General features: G+C 38.2%; 1 protein-coding gene across 1 annotated transcript in view; it reads right to left on the bottom strand.

The window, feature by feature from the left end:
• LOC104469873 (RNA-binding Raly-like protein) overlaps positions 1-21,445 on the bottom strand; it is a 50,810-nt gene that overhangs the window by 13,978 nt on the left and 15,387 nt on the right. Inside the window, exons 2-6 of the mRNA XM_010084595.1 lie at positions 20,090-20,137; positions 16,226-16,389; positions 15,492-15,572; positions 8,569-8,682; positions 3,897-4,075 (exon numbers count right to left, since the gene is read on the bottom strand). Of these exons, the coding sequence (XP_010082897.1) occupies positions 3,897-4,075; positions 8,569-8,682; positions 15,492-15,572; positions 16,226-16,280 (429 nt within the window). The 5' untranslated portion in view covers positions 16,281-16,389; positions 20,090-20,137. The remainder of the gene's footprint in view (positions 1-3,896; positions 4,076-8,568; positions 8,683-15,491; positions 15,573-16,225; positions 16,390-20,089; positions 20,138-21,445) is intronic.

The following is a 21,445-nucleotide window of genomic DNA, read 5'->3' as shown; positions in this document are numbered from 1 at the left end:
TGAAATCACCATTTAAAGAACTCTTCAGTATGTCAATGAAGCAAAAGTCTTTGGGGATTGTTCTAAAAAGATCCTCAATCTGGAGTGTGCAGCACTGGAGACATTTACTGACAGACATTTGTGGGGAGAGTTTCTTTTGTACCAACTGTTTACCAAGAGGTGACATTTGATGACTGCAGCAGATACTTCAAATGCAGCATGTCTTGGATTAGAATTAAGATGGGCAATCAAGTTATTGTGGTGTAAAACTTTTTTGCACTTCAGCTGAGCCATAACGACTGCTTGTGGGCGTATCTTTAGCCCATAGAAAACAACAGGGCAGGAATGAACAACATCCTGATCTAAGTGGTGGATGAAGAAGGTGTGCAGATGTTGAATGTGATGTGTTTTTGTGTGTGCAGCCAGGCAAGCAAATGAAGAGGCTGAAGCCTCTTTAAATCCATGCCTGACTTAACCTGCAGGCTAAACTACTTCGCGTTTCTCTACACTTGGTCTAGGCTGAAAACAGGCATGAGCACAGCTGCCATCACTGAGTTAATGTGCAGTAACATGTTCCTCCAAATAGACAGTGTGTGAATTTAGAAAACTGGTCCCACCGCCTAAACCCACAGCATCCATCCTGCATAAGCACTTCCTTTGCAAATTAGAATTAGAAACAGAGAAAACCATATTTTTGAGTCCTTTACACGCAGCCCCACATACACAGATTCAGAAGCTCCATTCTGGCAGCGGGTCTGTCCTTGCTGGACTCTTCCCTTTACTGACAGCCTTAGGGCTGGTCACAGGGGAAACAAAAGAGAGGCAAGAGTGTCATGTTCAGCAAAGAGTCCTGCAGCAGGTTATTGGCAAATGGCTTGGCAGAAGATTTACAGCTAAATATGAAGCACTGCAAAAAAGGTTAAGATCTAAATTTAAGTCATGTTTCTCTCTCCCTCTACTAATATTTTCCAGACTAGTGGACTCACAACCAATATTTGGTTCTAAACAGACTCTAGAACATTAACTATGCCCATTTCAAATGTTTTTCTATTTGCTCTGCTGCTCTTAGTGATGAAAGAAAATATTTTTTTTCATCATCAGCCTAAATCCCTTTAGCTTAATATTTGGAAAGATTATATACTTCATTTAAAAATGCCCTTTGGAGGGGTATTTCTTATTCTGAGTCCAAGGTTGTGCTTTTACACATGGAAAGTTTGTCCTAATTATTTCACATTTAATGCTTTTCATGCTTAAACCCCCCCCTTTTTTTTCCTCAGATGAGTTGTAACTGGCTCCATTCCAAAATGATGCATTTGTTATTAGTCAGCTCTTTTTCCTAAATAACTTAGTTTTCATAAAACAGGAGAACATAATCTGTTAGGACTTCTTGTTTTAAAACAAGTTTATCTATCTACTTTTCACAAAACAGAGGGTAATATCAGACGCCAGGACACAGAATGAGTAGAAGCAGCCTGAAACCTCAATTTTTTTTTCTGCTGGGGTATTCACTATATATTTGATAATATTCTTGTTGGCTTTCCAGTTATAAGTGACCAGACTGGAAAGTAAAGCTTATAGGAATTGGCCATTATACCTACATAAATACATGTAAGTATAAGTGAAAAACAGACTAAATTACAACATGCATCATAAACTACTAGCTTCATATTATAACAGTACTGCCCAATATTGAAAAATGTTTGGGTAAAAACTGTAGAGGAAAGATGCACAGTTCAATTTATAATTGCCTTTCCATGGGAAATATTCATTGCCTGAGATTTCTTTGTAGTAATCCTTTGTAGAGCAATCCTTTATCCCATCCAGAGCAGTTTTTCATTCACTGATCTCCCTATGCTTTGCATAAGAACGTAAGTGTTATTATCCCATCCTAGCAGGGAGCAAAACCAAGGTGATGTGGCCTCTTCCAAAGCTTGAGGAAAATGGCAAGGGAGGATGAAAAGCACAAGGATTTTACATCAGTGGCAGTCTTGATTCTGAGCTTTAAAGTCTACAATACTACCAGCTTCTCAGCTAGAGGGTCCCAGCATTTGGGAAGGTGGAAGGCATGAGGTTGACTGGCTCCACTGCCCTGGCGTTGGAATGGGCTGCACTTGACTGATCTGATGCACATAAATGCTCTTGCTTGGCCTTTTCCTGCTACCACCATGGTTGGTAGGGTGCAAGGCAGAGGATGCCACTGGCCATGTGCAGTGAGCCAGCTCCTCCCTGTACTCAAGGGGCTCAGTATGGCTTGCAGAGAAACTGGAGCTGGTTCCCCCACATGCCTTAGATGTGTGGCTCAGAACTCTGAGCTGTCTTTGGAGCTGTATCTAGAACACACTGCACTTCAACTAATTCCATAACATAAATCACAGAAAGGCTTTTTAACTTGGAAGCAGCGGTGTCCAAATGTGGCTGTGCTGATTCCAGACTTTCACTGCTAATGAAGTCTTCCTGTGCTGCTTGCTTTTTAGAAGCTTTCCTGCTTAGGCCTTTGCTGGATGAAAAATGTCTTCTACATCATGCTTCATTATATAGTGTAGACATATGCTAAATATCTCATACCCACGGGATGAAATGACAGCACTGAACAATCAGAGGCTAATATACTGTATGTTAACTTCCCTACTTAGTTGTCTGCAGGAGGGAGTCTGACACCTAATTAGTGAAAAACCCACCAGTCTTGTTAAACTGGGGTGACCCCTATTGCTAATATAACTTCAGCTGATCAGGTATTAGCCATGGTGGGATATTGTATTTATAACTACGCATTCATTACAAAATTTCAACTTCCTACAAATTCAGAGTGGCAACTTCTTACAGACTTCCCTCATGTCTGTACAGGAGAACCCGTTCCTCTGAGAAAAGGTGGTAATGTCATGTATTCTACATCACATGTTAAAAGATAAGAGGATTCAGGTTATAGGAGCTTCTCCTGGGCATAGTACTATTCAGGAATTATAAATTAAAGAGGGCCTTGTGCTGACTAATGTGACACAAACCCTCAAATTAACAGCAGGTTTAAATTGCACTTGCAGTAAGCAGCACAAACCACTGGTTATTCACATGCACCGTTACTCCAGAATTGGTGTTGGTTCAGCTGGACCCAGTGCTGAGTGACTTCTGTTGGCTTCACTGAATGGTTTTTAGAGCGCACACGTGATTAAATGTGTGTTAAAAAGCAAGCAGGGACAGTGACACTGAGAAACAGAGGTGATTTCTGCTAAAAGCACAATATGAAAGCTGGGGAGAGAGGAGGAGTATTACAGAGTCTAAAACAATGTGACTGCTCCATTCTTATTAGGAATTAATAAAAAAGTAGAAATCTGACTTTCAAAATATTTTTTAATGTTTCTGTAGAACTTAGAAGTTTAACAAAATGATGGGCACTTCATGAAAGGTACAGGCTTGGGCTGAAAACCCAAACATTTCTTAAGGAAAAATCCTTCTGTCAAGAAAAATCTGCAGCTGCCAACGCAGGCTGCGGAAGATACACATGGAAGACAGGGACTGAGGATTGTGGGGGAGACATGTTTACTAACGAGAGAGTTCTTCATTCTAAAATCTTATTTAATTTTTAAATACTCCAGTTAAAAAAAAAAAACAAAACAAACCACATCATGTTTTCCTTTCTCATCTATATTTCAGTAAATGTAAAATAATAAATGTAAACCAATTTAAAGTACATTTTGTTTCCTTTCTAAAATCACCAGGTGTAGTAAAAGTTATTTTTTCTAATTTATCCTCAGAGAGCCCTATGTCTTATTGATACTACATTGTATGAAGAATGTAGGACTATGCACTATTTAGAGAACATCACAGTGCTGCTTTGATCTTATTTTGTTAACCCAGATTGTTTTTTCTCTGTGGTTACTTGTAGCAACTATATAGACAGACATGGCGTGATCATTCCTTACCAGCTCATTGCTGCCATCCTCATCAAAATCCTCCTCTATCCCATCAGTCATATCTTCTCCATCCCCATCTGCATCTGGCCCTCCTTCAATTGGCTCTTCTGTAGAGTTATCTGCATTCTCTGATATGCATTCCTCTTGGATCAAATCAGCATTATCTTCCATTTGTTTCTTTTGAGCTTCTGTAAGGAAAACATACTCTGCAGAGATTCAGTAACCTTCCCTATTGGTGGCAAAGAAAAGTGGTCTGAAGAAGAAACCTAAGCTTCCCATCTCCAGATGTGCTATCTTTGTAAATATTAGTGTGTCAATGTCTACCAGGCAAATATGATCAAAAGCCTTGTTTTCAAAAATTAAACCATAAATCAACCATAGTACCAACATGCTCATCTATCCCATGCAGTGGATGAAGGCTTGATTTACCAGGAGATCCAGCTTTTTTATTTTCTGCACTTTGTTTTGCCTTGGGAATCCAATTGGCATAGTCACTACATATTTATTTATCTGCGGCCAATGAGAAGTACATAAATCTTTATACTATGAGAAGTGGAATGCTGCTAATTGTCAGTAAGTGAACAAGGATTTGCATAAATTTGCTGTGAATATATCTCGACATACAGATAATCAACAAATCCTTCTAGACAACTGAACGTATTTTCTACAGAGTATAAGTAACAGTTTTTCTTCCTGTTGGTATAATGTGCTGCGGTAACTGGAGAATACCCTCCTCCAATTACCCAAATATAGGCTTCCTATAATTTCTGAAAATAAAGACTGTTTCCATGGAGGCCCAGAGGATCTGTTCTGGTTGGCTTAATGCAGATAGCTGCATTGTTGTGGTTATGTATTGCAAGACTCCTGGATGTGCTGAGGAATTTCATCCAGCCAGCAGAAAGCCAGAGAAGGACTGAGGGAGGAAGGACAGAAACAGACTGGCTAGAAGAGTAGTTGGAGGGATCAGAGTCTTAATCCTATGCACATCAGGAGTTTAGATGAAAAGCCTTATTTACTCAAATAGAATACAGGCCAGAGAATTTGTTGCATGTTGCTGGAATACCAATGTCTTCTATGTCTTTTTAGTCTGAGGGTGAAAATATCCATCAATGATCAAATTGCTAGAACAAAACAATTTCTTTCTTTGTTAGATTGACTGTTCTGTAACGCTAGCAGTGCATCACCTATCTTGTTGGACAGCCAATGAATCTGCAGATTGACGGTGAAGCTCTGCATTTTTCAGCTCTATGAATATATTATTATTTTACTATAAATTATTACCAGCTGCATATTATACTCAAATCTACTTGTACTTTTCTGTATCAAAGTTTTAAACCAAGACATTTGTTTTTTCTTTTACCTCTGCACATTTATTTTACAACTTTCACCTCTTCAGTCTTTGTTAGTCTCTAGTCCCTCTTCAGCAAATTCATTTACTGAAGACACAGAACAATTAATCTGTTCTCCCTTAGTCACATAATTTATTTGGAAATCTTTGGAAAGATTCTTGGATACTAATAAAAAGTCTTCTTAGATAACTGCTTCAACAGTGCTATAGTCAGATATATTAGTAGAAGATTCAGTCCATGGAGCCTCATCATCTGTTGGCAAAGTGCACTATACAATACCATGCTAGCTGCAGGTCATTGTGTTACTTGCCTCACTGTGCAAGAAAATGTGGATCAAATCAGCTATGCCCACTATGTCTTGCCCCACCACCTTCTACCTCAACCGACTTCTGAGATTAAGCCAGCAGTGGCAGTGACACTTGGATCAACTTTGGTTAAGGCTTTCAAAAAGGCTTCCTGAAATTATGGGCTCAATACATTTAAACGGGAAGACTTTTAGGATATATCTGCTAAAATATTATGTCACTTACTTAATTGTCTGAATGAAAACTTAGACTGGGTTCTTCAGAAGTGTCTGAAATACCAGCTCAGCATCTAACTCTTTTGGGCTCTTCTGAGAAGCTAAACTAAAGATCCTACCTTTCAGTACCCATCTCTGATATTACAGAGAGAATATTCACTATTTTTTTCACATCAGAACAGATTCTTATCCCTGGCTTCCTGATTCAGATTTTTACAAACAAAGGAGCTATTCCTGTAGTTTCCCTAGGTATAGGAAATCATATTATCTATATTCCCCCCATTGGAGCAGTCAGGGCTTGGTAAGAGCGAAAGACAGAACATCAGCTGTTACTCTAAGGAGAGTTTTCACGCAGCTGTGAAGCAGTAACAGATGTATGCACTGAGCTTGTCCAGCTTGTCTAACCTATCACATTCCTCCAGATGTATAACTTTTAAGTTTAATAATTAAATATTATTAATGAGAGTGATGCAAACTTAAAAAACCAAAAAGGGCAAGATGATGGCTTGATTTTTGTTTAGTGTAAATAAGACATAGATCCTCTCTCTGATACCAGTGTTAGTGAGGCCACGCCTTCTGTCAGGGGAAAGTAAGAAATATTATTGCCAAACCATAGAGAAGAAACAAAATATCTCACACCTGATACTGTAAATGAAATAGTTCAGCTACTGATGTAGCTTTATCTTGCAGAAATCTTTTAGCTGAGGAAGCAATCATCTGCAGACTGATCGCCCAGGCTGCATAACCCTCTTCATCAGCTCAGGTGATTTAAATGTGGATCCATGTTTACTGGTATCTCTGAGGTGTTTTTTCTCCTCACACCCTCCAATAAGAGGCAAGGAATAATTGAGATGAGATTTGCACCTGGTGTTTTAAAACATCAACAATTTGAAACCAGTTTTTAATCTCTGAGGATATAATTCATTGCTTGTCTTCAAAAGGTGTAACAGTATGATTCAATACAAATCAACGTTTTGCTCTTTGAGATGATTTCTATTCAAAGGAGATCACTACAGTGCTTTAGCGAAAGTGAAAATTTGGTATCAAAGTACAATGGCATGCAGGTTGTTTTGCATAGTAATGGGTTTTATATAAAAGCTCCCTGAAGTAGGGATGCACCATCTTGGAGCATTTCAGTACACAGGTGATTCAATGGAGTGCCTTCACTGGTAACACCAACTTTTATCCCACTTGTATTCAACATATTCTATTTTGTACTTTATGCATATTGTGTATGCTTCTCCTGAAAGAGATAATCACGCGCTGTACTAATGATTTAGCTTAGACTTGAAAAAAACCCCACTTATTTTGTGGGGTAAACTATAACAGCTGAGGGGTTGGTCTGTCTTTCAACTTAGAATATTATTGTAAATAAAGAGGTTGGGTTTTTTGGTTGTTTTTTGTTTTTTTTAAACCACAAAATAGTTTTCTGTAACATTCTTCCTTAGGAAGATGTTCATTAGAGTTATTTCTGAATGGCAGCAGGAAACTTCTGGGTTCAGAGAGATACCCCCACACTAGATCAGGAAATAGGGCAGGCACTTGGGAGCAAGAGGGATCCAGATCTAAATATCTATTTTGTCTGTGTAAGGTACATAAAACTCAGCTGCTGATTACCACCAATGTTTTAGACAGTCTTGACGGAACTCTCTATATCCTGTTTGGTCTTTTTGGCTTCATGTAACTGATTTGTGCTAGACAAGGGACACATATCTGAGTGCCCAGACACTCAGGCAGCTGCAGATTCTGAGGCAGAATTTCGTTCACATATTTCACACAAAATACATAAAAAGTGTTCATCAGAGAATGGAGGGAGGGAAAAATAAAGAACACTGAGATTTTTCAGGTGATAAGGTTTCCATTTCCCCACTATCTGTCATCAAAATCCACTCGCTAGTACACAGCTCCTGTACATAAATAAACCATGTGATTTATAAGGAAAGAGACAAGGAAATGCCATAGACAGTGGTAAGAACTGATATTGTTTTCTCTATATACTGTGGTGAAAATACAACCTTATATATCCCTTATAACTGCTCAGCATGGCTTTAAAGTGCTGCCAGGTGAGATAATTCAGCTAACAAAATTACCACTGTAATGACAGAAATAAAGATCTTGATTAAATTAAAAAGTAGTGTTGGATTTTGTCATTCCCAAGGTTTGCCTCCAAACAAAACATTTCAAGCTGGAGAAAAGCTTCACACAATAGCGTAGGTTAGAAGGGATTTCTGGACTCTCCAAGTCCAATCCCTCTTCAAAGCAGGGCCAAACTCAAAGTTTTGTCCAGGCCCATGGGCCCTTGGCCCAGTGAGTTTTGCATGTCTCCAGGGATAGAGCTAGTACAGTCTCTCTGGGAAACTTGCTATAGTGCTTAGCTGCATCTATTTTCCTTATATCAAACAGGAATTTCCCTTGCTGCAACTTGTGACTACTACCTATCACCCAGGCAATAATTCCTGATGTAGACTATCTAATGTGGATAGCACAAGCATCAACAACCTCCAACTTAATTCTGTCCAGTCAGTTTTTTAGTAATGTTTTGTTTCCAGAACATCTAGTAAGAATCTTTTCTTTTCTGTTTTTTTTTTCTCCTACTACACCATAGAAAACAATTCTTGAAATCATGTTTCATGCTCTGTGAAGAGTATTAATTTATCTTTCCAATAGTTCTACCTGAGAGTTAATTTACCTTGCTTCAGACCTACATTATGTAGCAAAATTTCTGGAAGGTTTCCATTCTCTCTGGTCTGTCTGCTTGACTGATAACTAGGTTCTAATTTAATTCATTTGACTACAAATTGCTTTCACCTACCTGCTTCAGCTTTTTGCTGCTTTTCAATCTTTTCCAATCTCCCTAGCAAGGAGTCAATTTTTGTTTTGATTTGGGTTAATTCCTTCTTGATTGTTTGCAACTCATCTGATTTCACTGTGGAAAGAGAGCAAAGATGCAAAACATGAAATAAACTGTATTTGCAGCCCCCCATGTTATTTTTTCTTTCCTCTGTAGTACAAAGTCTACTTTCTCATTTCTGTCGGTACCTTTAGAGATTTAACTTTTAAAATGAACATTCTTAGTTAAAAATGATGAATCCTAGGAAACTGCAGTGGCAAGACATTATGTGAGATGTATTGCTCTATATTAAACATTTCAGGCAAAATATCTCAAGGATATTCTTGGTAAATCCAAGTAACTTTTACTGAACACCCTACAGTGAAAGAATGATTCAAATATGACAGACAGTTCACAGTCTTGCAATGCTATTTTGCTGGACTATTTTGCAATAATAGCGACAATAATAAAAAGATCCCTCACAGTAGCAGTAGGTATTTTTCAACATGAGTGAATGGTAACATAAATGCTAGGGCAGCCAGGAATGCAATGTTATGTTTCAGTCAACAAATTCATTGCAATAGGTGTTAAGTATTGCTTCAAAAGCTTTCAGTTCTGGCAATTTCTTGTACTTTTTCCAGCTATGGATAACATACGAAAATATTTATTTTTATGATCACATCCAGGGACATGGAGGCAATGCCTATAAATGAAGGGCTGAGGTTTCCAAATCATTGTTGCATTGGATTTCTCTTCATATTCATTATTGCTCTCCTGTTGTCTAATGTAAGAACGAGTAACTGCTTTGGAGGTGTTTTGGCTTCAGAAGAAACAGCACTGCAGCACTCATGAATGACCTTGTTATTACGGCATTGTCAGGACATGTGTTTATGCTCAGAAGACAGTCCAAACAAATCCACTTGCCCTCTCTGTGCTAGAATATAATGTTGAAAAGACCAAGAGGAGAAAATGAGAACCCTGTGCCAGCATGGGAGAATAAAGCCATTTATAAAGCTCAAGAGCAGGTAACACAGCTGTCACTCTTATGGCTCTTGTAGGAAGAAGTGGACCATCACCTTAAACCGTGAGAGACTGGCAGTGGAAGATTACTGAGCAGTGTTACTCATCCATCCTTACTGTTGCTGAAGGAGGATGTGCATTGACTTTGGTGTGTGCATCCAGAGCAACGGGAGGGCCCCTAGCAAGCCTGGGAAAAGGGTTGTTCTGCTGTGGAGAAGGACACGTTCCCTTTCTGTCCAAAGGGTCTCCTGGCTGCATCTTGCCATATCAGTCCTGTTCATTGACTCTTGGGCATGCATCTCATCATGGTTTCTCATAGGTATTTTTTTATTGGACAGTCAAAATCTGATTATGAACTGTGCAGGTAACCTACTGCCTGCTTCAGTGGTAGTAAATAAGTATGTGTTTGCTTTGAAATCAGCCTTACCGTGAACTTGGAGCACATTCACTGGGACTGAAACCAAGGCTTTTTATTTTAGAGTTTCAGTCATGTGCATTATAGTTCTTACAACTCAGCTAAAGGCAGTAAGTTGCTGTACGGTGTGAATCTGTACAATGGGAAATGATAAGTGTTTGCAGCAACCTGCTATGAAGCCAGCTGGCAACACATCCCGTGTGGCCAAGCTGTTGTGTCAGAGGTGCTCCCTTGACTGGCACATAGCAGGCTTACCTAGGCTAAAAGGTCAAAAGTCAGAAGCGACACCACAAGGACCTAGTGGCATTTGTTCCCAGTATAAAAAGCAAAGCAGAAAACATTCGCACTTCTGAGTTTGGCAAGGAAACAGGCACATATGTAGGGTTACTGTTCAACTCAGGTCAAACTTTCTGCTTCACAGGGGCTTCCCTGCGATGTCTCAGTGACAAACCAGCTTGGGAAGTAGACTGCACCAGAGGGAACACAGCCGCAACACTGAGGATTCAATAACAAAGGTGGTGTAAATGACTGAGGAGCTCTATTGCTGCCTTGCAAAATTCCCCTATACCAGAACTGTTTTCTCAAGCTTTTGTCACTGAATCTACAACTTATAATTCACATTTAATGAGGTAACTCCATCATACAGTCAATCACTTCAACTGAACACTAGAAAGAACTGAAAGAAAAAAGGGGAAAGATTTTCAACAAATCTGCACAAGTTCAAATTTCCACCCTGGTTCCAACATTGTGGTGGTGTAATTATTTGAGTTGCTTATGGTCTTAATTGCAGCGTATTGTACAAGTCTTCAAAATCATTCTCCTAAAGAAATTCCACTCTCAGTTATATTATAGCGAGTATTTCTACTTGCACAAGCAGCCCAGAGAGGCTGTGGAATCTCCATCCTTGGAGATATTCAAAAGCCTTTTGGACACCATCCTCAGAAACTTGCTGTAGGTGACCGTGCTTGAGCAGGGCAGTTGACCAGATGAGCTCCCGAAGTCCTTTGCAACCTCAACCATTCTGTGGTTGTGTGATTCTGTGTCATAGAGCTTGGGAAAAACTTTAGGATTTTTGAGCCCAGTGTTATGACAAAGACAAAATGTAAAGACTCTAAAGACTGTAAATACTCTACTTCATGTTTTGAATATATAAATTCTTTAAAACTCCATGGATTTTTTAAAAATTGATCCCAGGCAAGAAATAAAGCAGTTGATAAACATGAAAGCAGACCTGCATATGTCCAAAATATCTGTTCTGTCCAAATACTTACTGCTTTTATTTTTCATATTAGCAGATAAGTAAAGGCCATCAGGTGACAGAAAAGAAATTACTAATGAAATTCCTCAAGCACTGGCACCAAAATGGCTAAATATCTTCAACAACTTTGATGCAAAAAAGTAAATAAACAGGTGAAATTTGCTGATGAGATTAAATTGGAAGGTATCATCCATTCAGAGTGAACTTGAATGGAAGGAGAAGTCAGGTGATTTTAAGGAATGATACATTAGAAAAAAGATGGAATGTAATTGCACTGAAAAAAAGTCCTACACTTGATTGACCAACAGCAGAACTCCTACTCTTAGCAATGAAGCTCATCAGCAGAAAAAGACAAGTGGCAGAATTATCCTGGGGTGTAGTTATTATCTCACGTTGACAGTAGGCCATTGCTGTAATGAAGCCATCAGAAAGAAAATGCAGTGCTAGGATGTGTCAAATGATGTATTGCTAAAGATAAGGAAGTACAATGGCATTGTTCAAGGACCTGGTGAGAGCTCATCTGGAATAAAGTGTACAGGTTGAACCACTGAATTCTAGCAGGTACATGGGCAGAAGGGCTGTGAAGATGACTATAAGAATGGAAAGCTTGTAGTGTGATGTAAGAGTTTTGCTTCTTTGCCTGAGACAAAAGAAGGTAAAAGGAAATAAAACTTTTTGAGCTACAACAGTGTTGACATAAAAAACTAATATGAAAAAATTATGAAAAAATTTAAGCCGGAAATTATAAGAAAGAGAGACAGACAAAAACCAAACCCTAACTAGCTTTAAGATGGAGCTTAAAGGATTAGATGATGTTGCTACTTTCAACAGTAAGGAATGAGACTCAGTGACCCTTTCCAGCCCTCCGCCAGGAGTACAAGGGCCTTCCAAAATGCATCTTTCATTGAAATGTCTCGCACTAAAGGAGACAAACTGCATCCAGCTCAGAACAAGAGATTTAAAACTGAGGTCAATCACATTTTTAGAAATGAAAGTGCTACTGTTGAGTTACAGCTACATTTTTGGAAACATATTTTGCTGTAACCACAAATTGATTCATCCACAAAGCATGATTCAGATTTCCTTGGAAAGAAATATCATATATTTTTATCTAAGCCCTTCATATTTAACAAAAAATATTTTATCATATTGTATTTCTTTAGATTTTACAGAAAAATGGGTTAGCTGATGAAGATAAATATAAACTATACGAGTTAAAATGTATTAATTTAAAGGCATAATTCAGTACATGTTGTACAATCTTACACCTTAATCTCAAGCACACAGGGAAAAAATTTGATTAGTGTTTTCATCTTGTTTTCAGATGAGTAAAATGAAAGTGCATACTCCAAGAGCTTCAGTTTCTACATTGTCGGAAAAAAGTGAGTTTATCCCTGTTCTAAATAGCAATCTGCATCTCCTGCTTCATACCATTAGTATGGAGAACTACTATGTGTAGTTTCCACACCCACATGTTTCATTTTGTGAGCAACTTCTGATAAGGTGGAAAGGTTGATATATTTTTTTCTAGTCTCTGGAGTTAAAAGAAAATATTGTCAACTACTCCTTGAAAAATTATAGATTCAGGAAAGAAATCAAATCCTCCCAGTTTATTTTGTGTTTTGGAAGCACGCTTAGAACACATACTGCCACTTTTTTGGTAGAACAAGAATTTACTGCACTCGTAGACATTATTTTTGCAGATGTACTCATCAAGGAACAAGGTATTTTTGGTATTATGTTTTATAACATCTTTGTTGTGTGCCACAACAAACTTCTGTCTTTGGATTGCTGGTTTTCAGAAGGGAGTCCCTCTAGTCCTGGTAATTTTACTGAGGGGTCCTCTGTGTTCTGACCTTTAATACTACATGTATGGGTTAATTTTCTGGATCCAGACTGAGTGTGGAGAACAGCTATGAGAACAGTTATGCTTATGACATTTCTACTTAAATCTGAAAAGTCTGTTAGGGGATGTGATCTCATGAGGGCATTGCTATTTGAGGGTGAAATCTTTCAAGCGTAGGCAATACCATTTTGATATAGTTAATTCTGCACCTGCGATTAAGCTGTGTTACAAACTTGAATTTCATTAAAATCCAAAATAGCTTCTTTCCCACAAATTATGTTTCTCCGTATTGAAGAGATGCTTTATTTAACTAGCAATAAATTACAATTAGATTCAACAGTGCACTAGTTCAAGGGGTTGAGATTAGCAGCATAGAGTGAGGGTCAACAAAATATTAAATTGCTTCATGCCACAATTCAACACAACCAACTTTTCCAAGAAAATGGCAAAAGAAGCTGCAAAACACACATTTTCTACTTTTCAACCTAAAGCCCCAAGGGAATGACTCGTTTATTTCTCTGATAAACATCTTAGAATAAGCTGACTACATTCCTGTCCAAGTCAACAAGATCATGTTTCTACCTTTATGATGAGTTGGTTGGACTTGACAAAAAGGAAAGTAATTCTACGGAGAAATCAAACATAAAAGTCTGCATACTGTATGTCTGACTCCTTTTAAAGGTGTGCTGCATGCAGAAAGAATATTTTCTGAAATCTATTCCAGCACGATGGATAGTCTCTGGAGTTGTGTTCCAGTTGCCATTGAAAAGAACTGAGGGTGGAAACCCAACAGGGGTCGAAACATCAGCCCACATTTTTAGTGGTGCATCTTGCAACTTTCCCTTCAGTGTTACAGAGCTGGATCCAAAGGTGATCTTGTCACCTGGAGGTCTAGGTCTGACATTTTTGGAATTCACGTCACACTTGAATACTTTGAAGGGTGGCATAACACTGTCTGTTAGGATCTCTACACTCCTGATTGCACTTCCATTAAACAATTTACAGGTTCTGTAACATTTGCCATGTTATGCAGACAGTGTTTTGGAAGTCTTATAAAAAGGGGCTATGACTTTATGCATTACTTAAGTCCTGAGACAGTACTACAAAATATTTTCTGAAATACAGCATAAATAATAAATCAAATTTGGTGATTATTCTGAGGGACAGGTATCTATATGCTAATGTAATATGCTCTGTCCCATTCACTACAATGAAAATCTAGATTTCTGGGTGAAAGATTTCCTTGCCGTCTATTGGGATATACTAAGGTCCTCAGCTCTCTAGAAGAATTTGGAGTTATTCTTGTTCTGGACAATGAGAAATATATATAAAAAAGCTTATCTGAAAATAATTCTTCTGAAGGCAAAATGAGTCCCATTCTTATTAGACCACTCTTCAGGACAATTAGTGAATTGAATGCACTGATACTACTAACTTTTAATGTGGATAAGGCAACAGCAAAAGATGAACAAAGATCTAATAAATGAATCTGTAAATGTATATATATATAAATACATATATATTACTAAAACTTTGACTCAAAGACTCAAGGGCTGGAAAAAACTAACAGAATAATTTAATTTCTGGGTCTACTAAAGTGAAGATCTTGAACTGTGTGCTTTCTTTTAAACTAATATAAGGAGTCATGATTCATTACTTAAAGTATTGAGGAAAGACAAGAAGTAGTTATGGACAAGTGGATTAGTTCAAGATGTGTACGAAAATTATTGGACTCATGTTCATCCTCCAGAGAACAAAGGAAATGCTGCTCCTCCCAGACATCCTCTTAGGGTGTGAGTGAGCTCCATAATATGACACCTAAACTGAGATGTCTTCCTGTGAGCTAGGTATCAAAGTTCCCATTACTGGTAATGGGCATCTTGCCAATTCATTCACTGGAGACTTGTGTGTGATTCAACTGTACAGCCAACAGATCCTCTCTTTCTCAGAACATCATCCTTTCCAAGGAATGGCTTCAGCTCTTTGTTCCTCAGTGTACAACATTATCTTTATCTCTGTTTATCACATTTCCATTCTTTCAGTCGCATGCATGTTTATGTTTTCTTTCAAGGTCTCTGATACCATCAGTTCGTACAATAGTATTAAGAATGGATCCTAGTGGGATCATTAGAGGTCCATCTTCTTTGTTAGATGCTAGTGTGTGAGGTTTGAATATGTTATGCAAGCAGAGCGTATAACTGGCTCATACTGATGTCATAATTAAGCTCTCTTGCAGTAAGGTGTACTGTTGGTGGATTCACTTATTTCATGGTTGTGTGTAAGACAGTGTGATGTTTTGTTGGCTAGTCTGCTACTGCAAGTGTCTTATGGAAGTCCCTTCATTCTTTCTGATATCTGATCCCTACCTGATCTTTCTCTTCCTCTTCCAGTGACGCTTCCAAGGACAGTATCACTCCACATAAGGGGCAGGGGAAGACAGGTGGGTGCTGAAAGATGCACGAAGAGGAAGATGAAGTTCCCAGGACATACTATGAGGTGGGGAGCTTGGTGAGCATGGAGGAGGGAGTGCCTATTGTTCATCAGCCTCTTCTAAGGCCAACTCACTAAAGAAGGGTTGAATAATCCCAAGTTGCGAATCCTGTTTTGGACTCCCTTTAGAACAAGCGAAGACACTTTGCCTCTTTCTACTCTCAAAGGAATCTGTCAAAAAAGCACACAGAACCCAACCTCCCCTGCCCCCCCAGCCCACCCCTGACCAGCTCAGGTATAACCCTCAAGTCTCAACAGAAATCAGTATGCTTCTGTCTATAACAAGATTATTAGCTTTGCTTTATTACCAGATGTTCACAAGACCTCATGATGCATAAGCAGTCAGAATGAGAGGAGATTTTAAACAGGCTTTTTCTGAGGCCAAGGGAGTAAGTCAAACATTGTAGAAGGGATTTCCTTCAAAAGTTACATCCACGTGCTCTTTGACTTGCAGGAATGGCATGTCAGCTTTGGTAGTCAAATCAATTTTTCAAGCTAAAGGCTGAGGGTAGGAAATTACTGCAACAGAGCCATATAGTGGAAGTTGTCTGCTTGCAGAAATTGCTAGGATATTTGTTTCAATAGTGTTCAAATGATATGAGTAACTCACATTTTGATCCTGAGGAAGAAGCCCCACTTGAGGTGGATCGTGATGCACCTTTCATGGAGAAAACCCCTTTGCCTCTGCGAGTTGTGGTCACAGCCACACGAGGACGCTTCAGTGGAATCACTGCACGGGGTGGTGGAGGGACACGGCCATGGTAATCAAACAACCTAGAAAAAATTAAGTCAGCTGGACTTCATAAAACCTTCTGTGATTTCATGTCATGGAAGCCCTGTCAACTAAATTTTCTTGTTATCTTTGAGAAAATTACCCTTTGAAACTGTAATCACTTTATATCACAGTCAAATTAGATTTCAAGGACCTATGCACATTAAGTGCCATATTCAGATTTCAGTCACAGACCAGTGCATGGCTCAGATTTTTTGTGCAATTTAAATGAGAGATGCGTTATGGGACTCTGATATTTGCAGTATGGAAAATCCATAACCTGCTTTCCACAGGTCCGCATAATTTCATTACACACAACTAACAGCAGTACATTTTGCTGTGGTGACATTTCAGCTCCTTTATCACACGCATGGCTTAAATTCTAGTTTTCTATCTGATATCCTTAAAGATAGAAAAATAAATAAACTTTTCTGAAACCAGCTATCTCTATAAAGAAATGTCCTGAAGTTTGTAAAATAGCAAAAGAGTCTTTGTAGTGAGGGACCTGTACATCCTCTGAATGCATAGACAAGAGGCCCCAGCATGTGTTCTCTTTATTGAAGAATGAATTGATGTAGAATCACTAAAATACACAAGCATGCTTGATAAAAAAGTCTTGCTAAAAAGAAAGCCACTGTAGTAAATATTCAGAGAATTACAACTACGGTCAATAAAAGATACTCTACAAACAAAATTAACTAGTGTTCCCAAACAGATACCCCAATCCTAAAAACACAGTAAACTACAGCAGCTAACTAACCTGCATAGAAGCAAATAAAGGCAGTAGAAAAGGTAATCAGAGCTACACATATATTTAGAACATAAAAGCTATGGTCCCTGAATACGACAGGTTAGGAGAAGAAAGTTCAGAAAATCAAGATTTCCAATTCAGAGACTGAAGCTGACAGACAAGAAACATCCTAACAAAATATTCTCAAATTTCTATCAAATGATACTTGCAACTAGTAATTATGGAAATTTATAACTGCATGTTTGATTTTCACAATTCTGACTACTGTCACCCAGCTGGACAGATAGATACACATTTGAAAACAGACATGCAAGAACAGGAAGTAGAATCAAACTTAAGTCTTTCAGCCTGTTTTCTGGCAAGTAAACACCTAATGCTTTAATTCCAGTATCCTTACTGTTGTCTGTACCATAATCCTACAGACAATATAACCAGCTCCCTCATTTTCTATAGCTGCCTATGAAATATGTCACAGAGATCCTGTCACCCCCACCGAACTTGAACCCCATGGCCTTGAATATTCTTACTGAACAAGCAGTTTCTAGCCATTGTGAGCATAACTAAACAATTGTGTATGAAGATGAACACTAAAACATTTTTGGGACTTTTAACAGAAATATTACTGTTTGTTGTCACTCATCTTTTATCATATTGTATGATCTGCAGGTTGGTCACAATCTCTGGTTTTATATACCGGAAAAAAATGTTTCAGAAGAACTGTAAGCTATTGTGCAAAAGATCATTACACAATTATTCCTCCAAAGGTGATATTTTCTAGCTTCCAATAGCTTATGTTTAGATAACGTAGTGAAATGCAAAACTATTCTTCCTTTTTTTGAAATACATGAAAGGACTGTAATCCAATATTATTGTTCTTACTTTTATTTTTGAAATTATGCAAAGCTTTTGGGCTTGGCATTTTGTTGCACCAAGTTCTACATATTTCAATGGTGTATGCTTTCTTTAAAAAAATGCTTCTTTTTATCCGCTTTGAAGTACCCTGCCTGTTTTCCTTGTGTTTGTAATATGAGAAATGATAAATAGAAATGCTCAATTCTAAAGCAATTCTTTGTTCCAATAATCACTAATGTGCATATAACAGTGCCTTTCCTTTCACCCACCCTTCTAAATTGTGCAGTCCTGATCTTGTCAATCTGTCTTCATACAGATTTGATTTTACAGCACTAACCATTCTTGCAACCCTTTTCAAACCCCACCACTGCTTTAGTCAAGATAAAATAGGTGTATTCTCCCTTCAGGAAGGTTGGAAAATTAATGAATATTAGAAAACAAGACCTATGGTTTGGGATAAAATGCAGAAACTCAGAAAATTCAGAAGTTCAGAAATTCAAAAAATCATGACTATATTTCTTGATTTACACTTCCTATAGGCATGTTGATAGTACATCAAACTCTCCATAGGATTTTTTTCTCATGCCTACGATACAGAGCTTTTCATCTTCCACTTACATTAACTTGGATCTAACAGAGACCCAGCAAATCAGCATACCCAGCCTTGTGAGGGTATCCCGTCATGTTCGGGTTTTCTACCATAAAAATTCTGCTGTCTTAATCCTGAAAGATTTCTAAATCAGAAAATTATATGATCAAATAGATTTATGGACATTTTTCACTGTCAGCAGTTTTCCATAATAAGACAATCACCGAGATAGACACCAAATTCCACAGAAACAACCTTTAATGTCCCATAAATATTTATTTTGTTGTGGAAATGTAACCATTATAGTTGCTCATTTATGCTACACATAACACACAGAATTAGGGAAAAAAACTAACGACACATAGCTTTAATATTCAGGTGGCATAGATCAGAAACAGTACTGTGTTTAAAAATATACAAATCCGTGAATGAAATTTGGAGCAGTAGTCCTGGGGAAAGAAAACACAAGCCTGTGGAAGTTAATCTTTTACAGGACGTGAGCTGCTCCTGCCGTCAAGGCTGGACTGAGGAGAATTAAACTGCATTGATGGCTTTTTCTCCATATGTTTATAGCTCACTATTTTTAGCTCTGTGCAAAGTGAGTATAGTCATTTACATGTAAAAACAAAATTAGTGGTTTGAATGGAATCAACTCCAGGAAAAAAACAAAATTGGAAAACATTGTTTCTAAATTTTTCCTACAGTGTTCCTAAGCAGAAAGGTATATAGCACATGATAACTTAACTTCAGGGTGGAAACCTGCTATTGTCCTTTGCTTTACATAAAAGAAATCTCAGATTAGAAGAGGTTGATGGAGTAAGGCTTTGTTCTCCTTTGACTCACTTGGCCTATGCTAAACCAGGCTGCTGTAATGCAGGGACACAACAGGCTAGTTATCTGTGGTCATCCATGTTAACTCTGTGTTGTGGTGATACTACTACATCTGAATGAGTAAAATAAGCACGCCTACGTACTCAAGGCACAAGTCTCCAGTTGCTCAGGTATCCACACTTTTCCTCCCATAGAAATACACATGTTGTTCAACTTGTGGTTTTCCTTCCCTCAAGGTCCTTCTAAACCCTCTTGGAAGTCACATTTTTCAGAAGACATTCTATATCTTTTCATACACATGGATGAAAAGACAAAGATATGAGTGTCATACTGAAAAAATTTATAGCTGCTATATGTATCAGTAAAAGTAAGGCTGGAAGAACTCCATAGGAAGAAACACTGAGCAAGTAAACTAACATTAAACTGTTCAGCAGAGAACATGCCCAGAAGCTCTTAGGGAAGGATAAGACCAAAAGAGCAGTTTAATGAGCGTGCACTTGATGGTGGTAATCTTCTCTTTTTGTAATATATTAATATAGTCTTCTTCTGACACACAATAGAAATAATTAAATGAATAATATGTAAAATCAGAACAGACCTGTCTAGACAAATGTTGTGATTACATTATAAACAAACAGTAGAAATAGTGTAGGATGTACAAAAATATAACCACACATACCGATTGTAGAAATCATCTCTGTAGTAATCGTAATCAAAGACATAACCACTGTGGAAAAACATAGAAAAGCAAGAATGAACTGGTTATATAGAAAACTACACATTGATTAAAACTTCTGTAGTAATATTGGCTTACTCTCATATTCCAAACCTTTCTTCAAAGTCTTCTTCTTACACTCCTTTTCCACAACCATACACCATACATTATGATTGTCAATGCTGTTGTCAGCTATCTCTGTAGTATATTTGGAAATGTGAAGTCTGGGGCATGCAGAACAGTGTAAACAGTTGACAGCACATAGAGAAAGGATTTAATACAACATGACAGCTCTGTAATTAGAGCATCATTATAGTGTAATTCTCTGAGTGATCAAATGAGGTGAGCACTCTCATACTGAAGCCCTCTTCTTTGCTGGGCTAATGTAGCATAATCAGTGAACTAGTGGCATGGTTTGAACCCTGATAGAGGCAAACACCGCACAGCTGCTTGCTCACTCTCCCCACTCCCAGGCATGGGGGAGACAATTAGAGGGTCAAAGGGAAGAGACTCATGGGTTGAGATACGAACAATTTAATAACTAAACTACAACAAAACTGAAAATAGTAATGACAATAGTAATGATACTAGCAATATATAAAAATATACAAATGGATGTTACACAGTGATACTGCTCACCACCCAAAAACCAATGTTCAGCCCGTTCCTGGCCGATGATCCTGGAGCAGAGAGAGTCCCAAAACCGTAATCCCAGCAAGGAGATAAGCCCAAGAGTCCGAGAGAGAGCAAAAACTGACTGACAGAGCAAGAACTGATCCAGAGGGAGAGCTTCTGGCCAATTTGGGTCTCAATCCTACACCTCAGGTTGAATCCTAGGCTAGTAATTGGGGCTGTGCTCCCTCCCAGCTTCTCCTGCACCTGCAAACACTGGCACTGCAGAGAGGCTGAAAAGTCCTTGGTTGTCCTGGCAGCAACTATAAACATGAGTATGTTATCAACCTTCTCCTCAGCACAAATACAAAACATAACCTCTTACTAGACGCTATGAAGAAAGTTAACTCTGTCCCAGCCAAACCCAGGACAGCTAGGAAGACTGTTACGTATATGAAAGACTGTTAAATGAGTGAGTAGGTGAGCAGAGATAAGACAAGGATTTGGTTTATGAGAAACAGGAAAAGGGTCTTTGAGTTTGACAAATCTTTCATCATAAAGAGAAAAGGAAAAACTTTAGCAAAATAAATGAGGCAAGCAATAATGTTACAGAGACGCCTTTCCTCTCAGATTCAGAAGGAAATATACATATCAGTTTGGGAAAAGAAAGACCCCATCAAGGGAAACAAATAGAGGTAGGAAATTGCA

The sequence above is a fragment of the Pterocles gutturalis genome, unplaced genomic scaffold (assembly GCF_000699245.1).
Source record: "Pterocles gutturalis isolate BGI_N339 unplaced genomic scaffold, ASM69924v1 scaffold3165, whole genome shotgun sequence".
Taxonomy (NCBI): Eukaryota; Metazoa; Chordata; class Aves; order Pterocliformes; family Pteroclidae; genus Pterocles; species Pterocles gutturalis.
This window is presented reverse-complemented; position numbering and strand designations above follow the sequence as displayed.